Below are 15,062 nucleotides of genomic sequence, written 5' to 3'. Positions count from 1 at the left end.
GAGTGATAGGCCAGGGGTGTGGATTAGATTAAGGACCATTGGAGCCTGTTAGGAGTTTGCTATGCCTGTATGCTACTGCCTGTGAACCAAACTGTATATGAATGTCACCTGCAGCATGTACCTACTGATGAGAATAAACTACCAAGTCATCATCTGAGACCCTGTGTTTGTGATCCTTGTCACAATATATATATATATATATATATATATATATATATATGTAGCAGGGTCCGGCACTCCCAGTAACAGCTGAGCTTGGATCGGTGCCTTCGCAGCCAATAAATTAGCAAAATGCAGTAGTAGATGGCGCGGCACTCGTACCTCTGGTAATGAATTCAAACGGCAGCCAGTTAAGTTGTCAACGTTTCAAATCTCTTTAATTTGTCATCAGGAACCTGATGACAAATTAAAGAGATTTGAAACGTTGACAACTTAACTGGCTGCCGTTTGAATTCATTACCAGAGGTACGAGTGCCGCACCATCTACTAATATATATATATATATATATATATATATATATATATATATATATATATATAATTCTACACATTGTGTGTATATATAATATATGTTAATATTTGCATTGTTCGTGCAGTTCTATAATAAACAAAACAAATGAATATAAAAATTATGATATTCAATAAAATGAATGACAAATACAATATTTACATGCATGAAATAAATATTGAGTAAAATATCTCCAAAAGCAGGCATGTCCAAACTATGGCACTCCAGCTGAATTTACAGATCCCAGCATGCCTTGCCATCATTTTAGCATTCACTAATAGGAAAGTTATGGCAAGGCATGATGGGATTTGTAGTTTAACATGGCTGGAGGGCCATAGTTTGGATATGCCTGTCCTAAAGTATCTCTTCTCCTACCTGCATAGAAAGCTCTTAGATCAGTTTGTAGACAATTCTCAAGGAAATGACATAAAGGTAGAATGTGAGAGTTAAGGCCAGTCCAGTCTGTGAGAAAATCTTCCACTACATGATGAATCCGGTCAGGACGAGGGAGAGGCCATTTTTCTGGCCGCAAGTCCACTTGCTGCTCTGCAGTTTGAAAAAAAAAAAGAGAAAAAAACAACATATAAAACATTAGAGTGCAAAAACAATTAGCAAACTGCACACTTTTATGTCATAATAATGTGTCCATTTGAAATTGGAAGTACAATATCCATTTTTTTTTAAAAAAAAGAGGTGTTTCTGACAACACAGTTTTCCCCCACCTGTATGAAAAAAGACTCACATCACCACTGTTGTTGAAATGCTTGGGCTTAAGAGACTTCAGCTTTAGAAGTGGCTGCCCTAGTACCTCTGGAGCCACCGCGTGTGGCTTCATATACTACCTGCACTAAGGAAAACAGGTGTGGCCTCTAGAGTAGTGATTGTGGTGTTGTAAGTAGAGCATGGCCTCTAGGACGGACCCGTTTTTTGTCACTCAGGTGGTTCAGGAGTTGCAGACTGCCCCAGGATGCAGTCTTAGTACAGTGCCAGCTTCTACACTGACATGAGCTGGGTACTACACATAATATTACAGAGCATTACTCATCTCCTGTCACTGACCAGGAGTATGCAATTTGGTGGCATCCATCAGTGGGTAATAACTACAATGCAACTGTCTCTTAGTATTTTAAACTTGCTATAAACAAAGATGCTGAAGTTGGTTTAGCTTAAACACATTGCTGAGGAAATCATAATAATCTGATTGGCCAGTCTACTTCAGATATGTTCTATATATTCAGTAAGAATGAATGCACTAGGTGCTCAAAATCAGATTGAAAGCTTCAACATTGAATTACAGGTACTCTTTACCTAGAACGGCGCCCATCGGGGTGATCGCGGGATCGCGGGCAGTACATAAACGGCCGCGACGCGATGCCCGCGATCACCGCGATTTTCCCATAGGGAACAATGTTAAAAAGCCAGATTGATCGCGATTTTGCATTCAATGTCTCAATGCCCGCGATTTTTCCATAGGAATCAATGTTAAATGGGCTACAGAGCCCAAATAGGCTCAATTAACCCTTAAATGTCACCCCAATTTTTTGACGCCACCCCACGATCCACGCCAACCCGAAGCGTGGCGAGCGCAGCGAGCCCGCGAGGGGCGGCGGTACGCGTCCTCCGACCTTTTCATGCCCTACTATCCACGTCGGCGTGGAGTTGAGAATAGAATAGTGTGGCGAGCGCAGCGAGCCACCGAGCCCGAAGCGTGGCGAGCGCAGCGAGCCCCGCGAGGGGACGCGGATACCTTCACAGTTATACGCGTCCCCTCGCGGACTTCACAGGTGTCCGTGGCGACGCGGACACCTGTGAAGCCCGCGAAGGGACGCATTTACCTGTGAAGGTATCCGCGTCCCCTCGCGGGGCTCGCTGCGCTCGCCACGCTTCGGGCTCGGTGGCTCGCTGCGCTCGCCACACTATTCTATTCTCAACTCCACGCCGACGTGGATAGTAGGGCATGAAAAGGTCGGAGGACGCGTACCGCCGCCCCTCGCGGGCTCGCTGCGCTCGCCACGCTTCGGGTTGGCGTGGATCGTGGGGTGGCGTAAAAAAATTGGGGTGACATTTAAGGGTTAATTGGGTCTATTTGGGCTCTGTAGCCCATTTAACATTGATTCCTATGGGAAAATCGCGGGCATTGAGGCATTTTACATTAAAATCGCGGTCAATTAGGCTTTTTAACATTGTTCCCTATGGGAAAATCGCGGTCATCGCGGGTACACGATTTTGATGTACCCGCGATTTACCCGCGATGCCCGCGATGACCGCGATTTTTTACCCCCGACGCCCGCGATTCTGATCGCGGGCGCCGTTCTAGGTAAAGAGTACCGAATTACATACTGTACTTTAAACAAATACCTCAGTGCTCTCCATACCATGATGAAACCAAATACTGTATAAAGGCAGCAGAGAAAACCCCCCAAAACTGGCAATCCTATAATAATAAAATTCACAGGCATACAATATACAGGTAAAATCAAATGATAGTAAACACTATTAAATAACTTTTATTTTGACTGAATAAGGGGGGGTTTGTTTGCGAAGGGCAAACAAAAAGACAAATGTGCCTTTTTGGGCGCACTCTTTTATATATTCATTATACGATAAGATTATTTGCTTAAAACATCACTTTTATTTAGACTCTACACATAAAATATTAAGAGGCAATTGTAGCTATTTCATTCTACAGTCACTTCATATTGTACCTCTGTTATTGACATATGAATAAAAAGTTTTTTTCAGGTAGACCTGGAGTTATTGTTTAGACTTAGCACTTGTTAGTATGTATGCAGAACATTATATTTTAGATAGAAAAGTGCCCAGTATTTGACCAAAGCAGTTGAATTGGTATGGCAGTGGAGTAGTTGTCTGGCACCCTTTGTGTGAAGAGTTCCCTGCCCCACAAGGGTGTTGTATTTCTTGGGTACCTTATTACCCCACGTTGCTGTGAGCATAAGTGTATATTTTAGGACCACTGTACCATATTGTTCCAAGACAAAATTGCATCAATTGAGCTAGACACACCTCCACTCTAGTATACTTCGAAACAATAATTATTTCTCAGATCTCATATCTGCTAAATTGGATGGTGTGTACAAAGTAATTCAAAAGCTCCAGCAAATATTGCTGTAATTGCATCGATCCAAACCTGATTTGTACTGAAATGAAGCATACACATCAGTTTTCGTGGAACACAAAGATTTTTAGTTGGTCAAAAGAAAAAAAGTTATACACAAGGGTGTCCTAATGTTTGTTGCAAAACATTGTTTGATCTGTTCTCTCAGTTCTATTTTGTATATGTCACAGCTGCTCACAGTATATTGTATGATTTAGTCCACTCAGTTTTACTAAGGTCCTTTCATAGGATAACATCACCAATCTCAAAACCAGGTCGACAACATTGTACTGTGAATTTGTTAACACAGTTTCTAGTGGGTATGGTGGCTACTAGTAATTTCTGAGTGCTGCAGTTACTTATCACAGGTTTGACTATCCGTGACACTTTCACTTGATCTTTCTAGCTCAGTTCTACCAACACAAAGACCTTACTGCTGGTTGAATGAAATTGAATTGAATCTGGCACAGACACTCTGCTCACAGAGTTTTAACCGTAGAACACACTGATACCAGTTCTTACTGGCACATATTTTTACTCCAGCATAGGAGTTTTACTGTTGGTTAACCCAATTGAATTATATCTAGCACAGACACTCTGCTCTCCAAATTATAACCATAGGTCACACTGATACATTGTTCTTACCAGCATATTTTTACTCCAACGCGGGAGCTTTACTGCTGGTTAAATCAATTAACAAATCTGGCATATACACTCTGCTCAAGGCTGGCAGCAATTAGCAGATACCTCCACGCGGGGAAACTACATATTATTAATAATAGTATATGCGAGACAAAACATACAAATGGCAATAAACATAGGGAAGGAGTAAATCTTCTTCTATGCACCTGGGTGAATGAATTCATTTCACAGCACAGACCGCCGGCCAGCTCAGCGCGAGCTGCGGCGGGTAAAGCAAGTGGTAATGTAAAAGGGGGAAGGAGTAAATCTCCTTCAATGCGCCCGAATGAACCAGGTATTAGTGTATACAGGGAAGGGGGTGAATCTCCTTCAGTGCGCATGGGTATACTCTCAGTCTTTCCCCCTTCTTTTTTCTATTTATTAATCCCCTGATTATTATATTCTTGTATTCCACATAGATTATTAGGCTTCAAAGGTATGCTTCTCTTATAAATTATTGCCGTCTTTAAGTATGCTCTCATGTCGAATTGCACTCATATAGATGTATCTGTAGGTCATCACATCCACATAATTAGATGGCACTAATATAGTTTATCAATAGCGTCACTTTATTAGTCACAGAAAAAACAGGACTAACATTAGCCATGGGGCTACTATTAATTTGGTCCTGTCAATTTAAAATAATGCGTCTTAAATACGTCTCCACCCTAGTCACTTTTATAGACACGCTAATTAAAATTAGATAAATGTAGATATATATAGTATTCATGAGCAGCAAATACCCATAAATACACAGTCATTTGATAATCACAATAATTATCAGCTGTCACAAATGTACTCTCATACCCTCACTTATAAATAATGTATAATGGTATTATAGACATGGAACAAACTAGCATTCCACTCACCTAATGATGTCACTATGCCTTCCACTAGCATAATAAGTGAAAGGAGGAAGCCAGCTGAATACCTATTAGCGGCAATCTGAAAGCGGAGTACTACTTCCGCTCTCTGGAACGCAGGTGCGTTCCATAGACGTAATATAGTTTCCCACACTGTCCGGCTCCCCCCGCCAAGATGGCCACCAGGTGGAACGCACGCCAGAGGATTATGCGTTCCACCCACCTCGTTTTTAGCCCTATTATCTGTCTGGGCACTGTTAATTATATGTCACGAATTCCCTCAATGGCGATATAGATTAATAGGGTCTCATACCCATTCTGAAATAGGCAGAAGCAGCGTTTTTTTGACAATTGATTAAAAGCTGGACCCGGAAGTGAGGTCATGCTTTATAACCACGCTGGTGAGACAGGGCTGCCATTCACTGTGGTGAACCCCTGCTGCATACTACTGCTTCTTGGTCATATTGTAAGTAAATCCCATATCCAATTGAATTTTGACTGTGATTCTATCCTATGAATTGAACGAACATATCATGCTTGGGCTGTTATTGTTTGCTAAAACTTAGCTAATTCTGTTATTAGATTATGGTGATACCTCATCCTGCAAATCGCTAATTATTTACTCAGTCTGAGGACGAATCTTGTGTTACCCCGGTATGTAGAAAATCTTTTATGAAGTGTGATCATACCCACAATATTGGTCAAACTCTGATTGTATTTCAAATTTATGTACAGAATTATATAGGACAGATATTGAATTGCCCACCTACGGATGTTCTTTTATAGGACAAACATAGGTATGTGTTTAATTATATACCACTAAGTGGTGTTTCGGGTTACTCTGTATATTTCCATAGGTGATAAATCCTTCTTGGTTATTGTTCTTCTCCTCCATCTCCATCTCTGTTCTCGCTTCCGGTATTTTTATTGTTGTTGTTTTTATAGTGAATTGATCACTCAATCTGTATTGTTATGACTTGCAGTTTTTGTTGGTTGCATACTCTGCCCCTGATGAAGTCATGATATGACGAAACGCGTTGGAATCCTTGTTTTCAACCTCACCGACCAATTGAATTGAACTGTACCAACATATGATTGTTCACCAACAGTGTTCATTTAATACCCTAATATGTTTTTTTATATGTTTATTTATTTTATATTAAATGTCAATATCAATTTGAAGTGATTCTGTTACGATCATTAGCGCCCTCTGAAAACCCCCTCTTCTTCTCATATATATATATATATATATATATATATATATATAGAAGAAAGGGGTTGACTCTGTTTTTGCGCTAATTTGTGTGTGCAGCACCACCAAAGTTCCTCCTGTTAGTGAGGAGCAGTATAGTAATGAATAGGAAAAGGGGGGGATTGGGGTGCGCTACTGGATATGAAATCTGTACCTCCCAAAACACAATTATAATAACATTTATATAAAATTTCTTTAAAATTTCGTTTTCTTAAGTTTTCATCCACAATGATTAGGCCCAGTCCATGTCTGGAAAAATATTTCTTTTATTAAAGATCAGAAACCCGACGCGTTTCGTCTAAAAGACTTCATCAGGGGTGATCACTGGGGGTGGTACAGAAGAGAAAAAGGGGAAGGGGTATGTAATTTCCATAATATTTACATAAAAATACAGTCAGAGATTTTTTTCATTTTTTTCATTAGCTTACATACCAATTGGAAAAAGACAAATTCATGCAGCTGATCCTGGTATGGAATATTTCTGCTGATCGAATAATGTGTAAAATCTAAAATAATAATGGTTTAAAATTAATACTGTTCATAAGTATCTATTTAAAATAATTGAAAAGGGGGAATAAGGGAGGAGCTAGCATCCGAGGAATTTATTATAATATTCAAATCTTACCACAATTTAGGTCTAAATGGTAAGATCCGATAATAAGATCCGATAGTGGTAAGATCCGATAGTGGACCTTTTCTGAACTTCGATGGATTTGTAGATATCCTTTATTTTCTCTATACAGAAATAGAACAGTATGACTTAATGAGGTGTATTTTTACTAATTTGTCACCAACTGGTCCTTTAATTAATATCTCCATATAACCGTCTATGCAAATTGTGATTGACCATATGACAGGGTTCTTAAATAGATATATATTTTTTGAAAAAATATGCACATGGTCTAATCTCAATTCGATGTCTTTCCAGCCTTTAATTGATATGACTACAATTGTGAATACTAAAATTTTTTTTTTTTTTTTTTTTTCCCCAAAAGAATTTATATACATTATTACACATTTTCATTTGTATATGTTTTTCAAGAAAATTAATTCATCATCAGATATTTAGGAGCAGGACTCATAAAATACAAACAGTATAACTGAATTAAAAGAGCAAAATACAATGTTGCAGTATGCACAATTTATCTTACCAGGATAATATATTCTATGACCTCCTCGCTCTGCATCCAAAGTGGGAATGAGAGAGAGAGGCAGCCTGCCTGCTATTTAAGCGGACTGGAGTGAGAATTGCTTCCTGTTTAATCATTAACTAAATATCACTTCATATAGGTTATTTAACAATGGTGACAGCTAGCAGCTTAAGACTGCGAATAGTTCTATTGGCAATACTGAATATTTAAGTGAAGGATAATTTATAATAGCCTATTTTTTGTTCCCAGAACTATAATTTATTCCTATGGAACGCACCTCGAGTGCGTGTGCGTTCCATTTGCCCTATATGGGCTTTCCGGCTCCTTACTAGGTATGGAACGCACATCAGGAGCGTGTGCGTTCCATCTTCCCAACACGGAGTTCCTGATTATGATCTCCACGTATATACTTAGGAGGGACTTAGCGTTCTATTAATTTTAATTGAAAACCTCAACCTAAAGGAGTATTCGCTTCTAAAAGCGATATGTTTAAATATATGATATACGCGCTCCATCGCGCTGAAGGCTGACTCATTAATATGACGTGTGCGTACCAATGAGTTTCTGGATGGCTCGCATCTATGACGTATGCGTTCCAGGATCACGAAGTAGACCAACTTAGATTTATATATTAGCTTGGTTGAATTAAGTGTGGCATTGCTGTAATATGTTAAATCATTTATTGTGCCACTTCTAATGTTAAATGAATGGATACTTCTAAACGTTTTAACCCTTTAATAATGGAAGTAAGTGCGTTCCATTCCTTATTGGTGGGTTAGTCCACCATTATTTTACTAATACTGTGCAGGTGTTAAATCACTATAATAACTAAGGTGATTTGATTTTTATTATATATATTGTCCGATATGCCGTTTTTAAGTATAACCTTTGGTGCTATATTCATAGTGGGTTCCTTCTACATGGGTTACAATTATTGGGGAATAATTAAATTTAATCAATTGATAATTTCATATGTGGATGCCAATAATAATGTGAATGGAATATGAAGATAGATTGTGCATTTACAGTGGTTATCCCATATGTGCCATATATACATTTGAGAATTCAATATTAACAATGATTTGCCTTAATGGCCTCAACAGTGTTTCTTAATTATTTATAGGCTCCTATAAGCCAGTGATTGTCCCATAAGTGCCATATATACATTTGAGGATTCAATATTAACAATAATTTGCCTTAATGGCCTCAACAGTGTTTCTTAATTATTTATAGGCTCCTATGAGAGCTTCACATTTACTTTCCATCGGAATAAGATTAATTACATATAGTAAGGACATAGCGTCGTGATGATTTATAAAATGACATATAAAGCGTCTTATTAAGTGATGTTAGATTACTAACATTTGACTAATCATTTTTTATACATAAATGTGGCAATTTACATTTGGCAAAACATTTTTCTTTTTATATATATACATAAATATAACAATTGTGAGACCCATGAAAGGAATTAGAAAGAAGTGAGATATTCTTAAGACATTCCCTTCCATTGTCACCATGTAGTGGGTTCTCTATATAAGTGGAATAAGTAAAGACAGAGTAAAGAGGGATTGTGAATCCGAGACTGTGTTGGGGAAGTGATCAATATTTGAAGTGTTAATTCTTCATAGGAATGAGACGATATCTATGTTCTCATTTAAACCATTTGGGATGAGTGTGTTGATTGAAAAAATCCAAAAACTCTCACGTTTGGACAATTTCAGTTCTCTGTCACCTCCTCGGGGGTCTGGCTTGATGTGTTCCAAAACGGTAAATGAAAAGTTGTCTTTATCAATCTTAGAGCTGTGTTTATCACAGTAGTGTCTTGAAAGGCTGTGTAGCATGAATTTGTTCTTAATATTACGCATATGCTCTTGGATACGTATCTTCAGTTGTCGTTTTGTTTTTCCGATATATGAGTAACCACAACTGCATTTGATCTTATAGACTACGAATGTGGTATTACAAGTACAATTGAAATTTAGTTTAAGGATTTTGTTTGAATTGATCTTGTGTTGGAATTGCGTTTTTTCCATATATTTACAACATATGCACCGTTGGCATGGTACACAATGGTTGGCTTTGTTCAGAAATGTTTTTTTTGGGACTGGATCTGAATTTGAATTTCGCAGACTGCTCGGGGCAACTAGGCTCTTTAAATTTGCAGCCCTTCGATAAATTATTAACGGCTTGGAGCGCGTATATCATATATTTAAACATATCGCTTTTAGAAGCGAATACTCCTTTAGGTTAAGGTTTTCAATTAAAATTAATAGAACGCTAAGTCCCTCCTAAGTATATACGTGGAGATCATAATCAGGAACTCCGTGTTGGGAAGATGGAACGCACACGCTCCTGATGTGCGTTCCATACCTAGTAAGGAGCCGGAAAGCCCATATAGGGCAAATGGAACGCACACGCACTCGAGGTGCGTTCCATAGGAATAAATTATAGTTCTGGGAACAAAAAATAGGCTATTATAAATTATCCTTCACTTAAATATTCAGTATTGCCAATAGAACTATTCGCAGTCTTAAGCTGCTAGCTGTCACCATTGTTAAATAACCTATATGAAGTGATATTTAGTTAACGATTAAACAGGAAGTAATTCTCACTCCAGTCCTCTTAAATAGCAGGCAGGCTGCCTCTCTCTCTCATTCCCACTTTGGATGCAGAGCGAGGAGGTCATAGAATATATTATCCTGGTAAGATAAATTGTGCATACTGCAACATTGTATTTTGCTCTTTTAATTCAGTTATACTGTTTGTATTTTATGAGTCCTGCTCCTAAATATCTGATGATGAATTAATTTTCTTGAAAAACATATACAAATGAAAATGTGTAATAATGTATATAAATTCTTTTGGGAAAAAAAAAAAAAAAAAAAAAAATTTTTAGTATTCACAATTGTAGTCATATCAATTAAAGGCTGGAAAGACATCGAATTGAGATTAGACCATGTGCATATTTTTTCAAAAAATATATATCTATTTAAGAACCCTGTCATATGGTCAATCACAATTTGCATAGACGGTTATATGGAGATATTAATTAAAGGACCAGTTGGTGACAAATTAGTAAAAATACACCTCATTAAGTCATACTGTTCTATTTCTGTATAGAGAAAATAAAGGATATCTACAAATCCATCGAAGTTCAGAAAAGGTCCACTATCGGATCTTACCACTATCGGATCTTATTATCGGATCTTACCATTTAGACCTAAATTGTGGTAAGATTTGAATATTATAATAAATTCCTCGGATGCTAGCTCCTCCCTTATTCCCCCTTTTCAATTATTTTAAATAGATACTTATGAACAGTATTAATTTTAAACCATTATTATTTTAGATTTTACACATTATTCGATCAGCAGAAATATTCCATACCAGGATCAGCTGCATGAATTTGTCTTTTTCCAATTGGTATGTAAGCTAATGAAAAAAATGAAAAAAATCTCTGACTGTATTTTTATGTAAATATTATGGAAATTACATACCCCTTCCCCTTTTTCTCTTCTGTACCACCCCCAGTGATCACCCCTGATGAAGTATTTTAGACGAAACGCGTTGGGTTTCTGATCTTTAATAAAAGAAATATTTTTCCAGACATGGACTGGGCCTAATCATTGTGGATGAAAACTTAAGAAAACGAAATTTTAAAGAAATTTTATATAAATGTTATTATAATTGTGTTTTGGGAGGTACAGATTTCATATCCAGTAGCGCACCCCAATCCCCCCCTTTTCCTATATATATATATATATATATATATATATATATATATATATATATATATATATATATATATATATATATATATATATTTAAATACACACACACACACACAAACACAGCGTCACTCTGGTCTTGATAAAGCTTTTAGATGAAGGAGACTGCAACCATGGATCCTGCAACATTTCAACTCCTTTATTGGAGTTTTTGTCAAGCCACACGGTACAAATGCACAGCATGTTCATTATATAGCAAACAACAGACACAGCTAGTTAACAGATCACCTCCCACATCCGGACAAGTCCGTTGGGGGTGGTGTAAATCAAAAGCCAATTAAACACACATACATAACGATACAAAAAAAATACAGAATATGTACAAAACAAGACACAAATACACAATGTAACAAGTTACATCTTAAAAATCACAGTAGTATACAGTGATAAAAGACATTTAACCTGAAATGCAGCTGATATTTAAATAGCGTAGTGAATAGCAACATAATTAGTTAACATAGAGACAGTGTCCTACTTAACGGGTTAACAGCACTGAGCATGAAAAGCATGAAGTAAACTAGCGTAATTCACAAAAAATACTTTCATCACTGCATACTACTGTGATTTTTAATCTTTTTCAGAAGGAGACTGCAACCATGGATCCTGCATTGCGTTTTTTCTAACGCAATCAGTTTTTATTATGATAGAACAACAAACATACATTGTGATGTATGGCAGAAAAAGAAAAATAATAGAATAGGGATAAATCCTAAGAAAGGGAAGAAGGGGACAGGGGTATTCAACCAGTGTCATATTTAGGGTTGCGGGGCATTCAAAGGTGGGGGTGTAGTAATGTATGAAGCATAGTCAGAGCTTTCTTTCAAATTCAGCCATGGGGACCAAGTAATGGTAAAGGTATTAGAGGGTAATTTGGAGGAAGTTTTAAGATCATCCATGAGCATGTAGCGGGCAATTCTTAGGAACCAGTGGAAGATCGGGGGATCTCCAGAAACAGGGTGTGATTGCTCTTGCAGCATTAATTAAGTGTCTAAGTAGGGATTTTTTGAACTTAGAAATAGGAATATCCATGTAATTGCGTAGCCAAAATTCAAGAGTTTGTGGCAAGGGAGTACCAGTAATCAACATGGATAATTTGCCAATCGTTGTCCAATAGTCAGATGTGTAATGGGGAGCCTTGGGAACGTTGACAAATCGACAACATGTATCAGAAGTAGTTGGGAACATCTGTTGTATATGCACTGGGCACCTGTACCAGCTACTGTATATAGGGTTTTATATTTTCAAGAACCTGAATCGATGAAGAACTGGCAAACGTATATTGGAATATCATAGGCCACTGATTATCAGGTATATAAAATAGAATAATAGAATAATAATTTATTGTCACTACAACATTAAAAAATGTAAAGTGAAATTCACAAGGAAGAGAAGAAGGAAATACTCATATTCAACATTCATATATCACAATTCAAACACAAAATAACAGATGGGGAAAAACTGTTCGCTACCGGCTAGTACGGCAACTCAAGCACCTGTAACGTTTCACAGATGGCAACAGGGAGAAAAGAGAATAGCAGGGATGACTAGGGTCTAAAATGATTTTTTTAGCCTTCGCTTTCCCCTTCTTAAAAATTTTTCTGCAATCATAGGCAAAGGTTGGCCAATGACCTTTTCAGCAGCCCTAACTATCCTATCTAGGGATCTACGATCAAAGCAATTTGAATTTCCATACCATACCACAATGGCATAAGTCAATAGGCCTAGATAGGCCAGATGCCCGTAATCTTCGCAGAAAAAAAAGGCATTGCTGAGCCTTTCCAACTGCCATTGCGGTATGTGTGGACCAGGAGAGATCTTCCGAGAACGTAATGCCCCGAAATTTTGTATTTGTAACCCTCTCCACCATTTAAAATCAACAGATTAATAGTCAACCTTCTTGATCTTCTAAAGTCAATAACCACCTCCTTAGGAGAAGGTTATTAACCTCACCCCATTTAATTAATTTCTGCACCTCTAACCTATAGCTGTCTTCCTTTCCCCCACTAATCAAACCCACCACTGTAGTATCGTCAGCAAATTTGACAATGAGGTTGGACTCTGAATTTGAGAAACAATCTGAGGTGTAAAAAGAGTACAAAATAGGACTCAGAACACACCCTTGAGACACCTATGTTTAGGACAAGTTCTGACGAAGAAGTGGAACCCATCCTGACTGACTGAGGATGATTCGTCAGAAAGTCCAACAGCCAGTCACACTACATATTAATTGTCAACTCAGATTGCCATGCCTTAACAAAGGGGGGAAGATCAGGAGATAGGGCCTCTATGCTCAGTCAGTAAACGATAGATACCAGATGTTTAGGTGGTGTGTCATCTAAGCATAATTGTTCAAATTTGGTTGGGGTCCATCTAGATGAAGTAGTGTGAGAGGATTTGATGTAATATCTAAATTGTAGGTAGTCCCAGAACGACCTTGCAGGCAAGGAGTAAGTCTGTTGGAGGTCTGTGAAGAAACGTAAGCCCAATTTGGACATTAACTGGTAAATATGAGAGACTCCAGCTACAGACCAGATTGTCAGGAAAGGGGTAGCAAGGCCAGGGGGGAAGTAAGGATTACAAAAAAGGGGTGTGTGAAGTGAAAGTCCAGGACTAAATAGAATATTGTGTTTGAATTTCTGCCAGCACTTAAAAGTGGGGCTCAGTGTGGGATGTGAAAAATGGGGCAATTTAGTGGTCCATGAAAGGATGGATGAGGGTACAGCAGTGGCATAGTTTAAAATGTGAACCCACTACTTAGTAGAAGGGACTCTAGACATCTCCACTATTCTATCCCCATGCACTGCATAGGAATAATTTAAAAACTAAGGGAGTTGTAGTCCCCCCCCCAGCTCGGGTTTGAACTAGAGTTGCTTGGGAGAGGCGGGTTTACTAGTACCCCAGACAAATCTCCCAATTAGGCCCTGTAATGATTTGCAATAGGAGACCAGAATTAAAATCGGCAGAATCTGTAGAAGGTATAATATCTTGGGGAGAATATTAAATTTTACTGTATTAATCCTACCGAACCAGGAAAGTCTCAAGAGGGACCACCTCTGGAGATCTACTTTAAACTTTGCAAGAAGGGGGAGGAAATTAAGTTGGAAGAGGTTACTAATATTTGGAGATAGCAACACTCCCAAATATTTAATGTGGGAGGGATGCCACAGAAATTTGTAGGAATCTCTGAGACCTTCCACGCTGTTGGCAGGGGTAGAAATGTTAAGGGAGATTGATTTGGAATAATTAATTTTGAAATTGGAGAGAAGGCTGAATCTGCGAAACTCCTGAATCAGAACAGGGATGGTAGTCACAGGCTCAGTAAGCGTAGCAAGGAGGTCATAGGCAAACAAGACCAACTTATATTCACAGTCTTCTACTTCTACCCCCCTAATAGCTCCATTAGCTCGGATTGCATGCGCTAAAGATTCAATACACAAGACAAAAATATTCTGAGACAGGGGACAGCCCTGATGTGTGCCGTTGCGTATTATAAAAGGCGAGAAGAGCACCCAGTTAATCCACACTCTTGGAGAAGGGGAGCGATATAGGGCAAGTATTCAGTGCAGACAGTGAGGACCCAGTCCCAGACAACGGAGAAGACCCTCCATAAACTGCCAATTAATTCTATCAAAGGCCTTCTCCACGTCCATGGACAAAAAGCGACTCCAGAGACTGGTCTGTCCCTAGATTATAGAGGTTGG

The 15,062-nt window shown here is 38.3% G+C and overlaps 1 protein-coding gene across 1 annotated transcript in view; it reads right to left on the bottom strand.

The window, feature by feature from the left end:
- The window catches only part of FOXRED2 (FAD dependent oxidoreductase domain containing 2), a 232,279-nt gene that overhangs the window by 31,350 nt on the left and 185,867 nt on the right, over window positions 1-15,062 (bottom strand). The window contains exon 8 of the mRNA XM_083181808.1: window positions 884-1,054. Coding sequence (XP_083037934.1) covers window positions 884-1,054 — 171 coding nt within the window. The remainder of the gene's footprint in view (window positions 1-883; window positions 1,055-15,062) is intronic.

Source organism: Crinia signifera, chromosome 4 (genome assembly GCF_055691185.1).
Source record: "Crinia signifera chromosome 4, ASM5569118v1, whole genome shotgun sequence".
In the NCBI taxonomy this organism is placed as follows: domain Eukaryota; kingdom Metazoa; phylum Chordata; class Amphibia; order Anura; family Myobatrachidae; genus Crinia; species Crinia signifera.
Note: the sequence above shows the minus strand (reverse complement) of the source record. Positions and strands in the feature narration are given on the sequence as shown.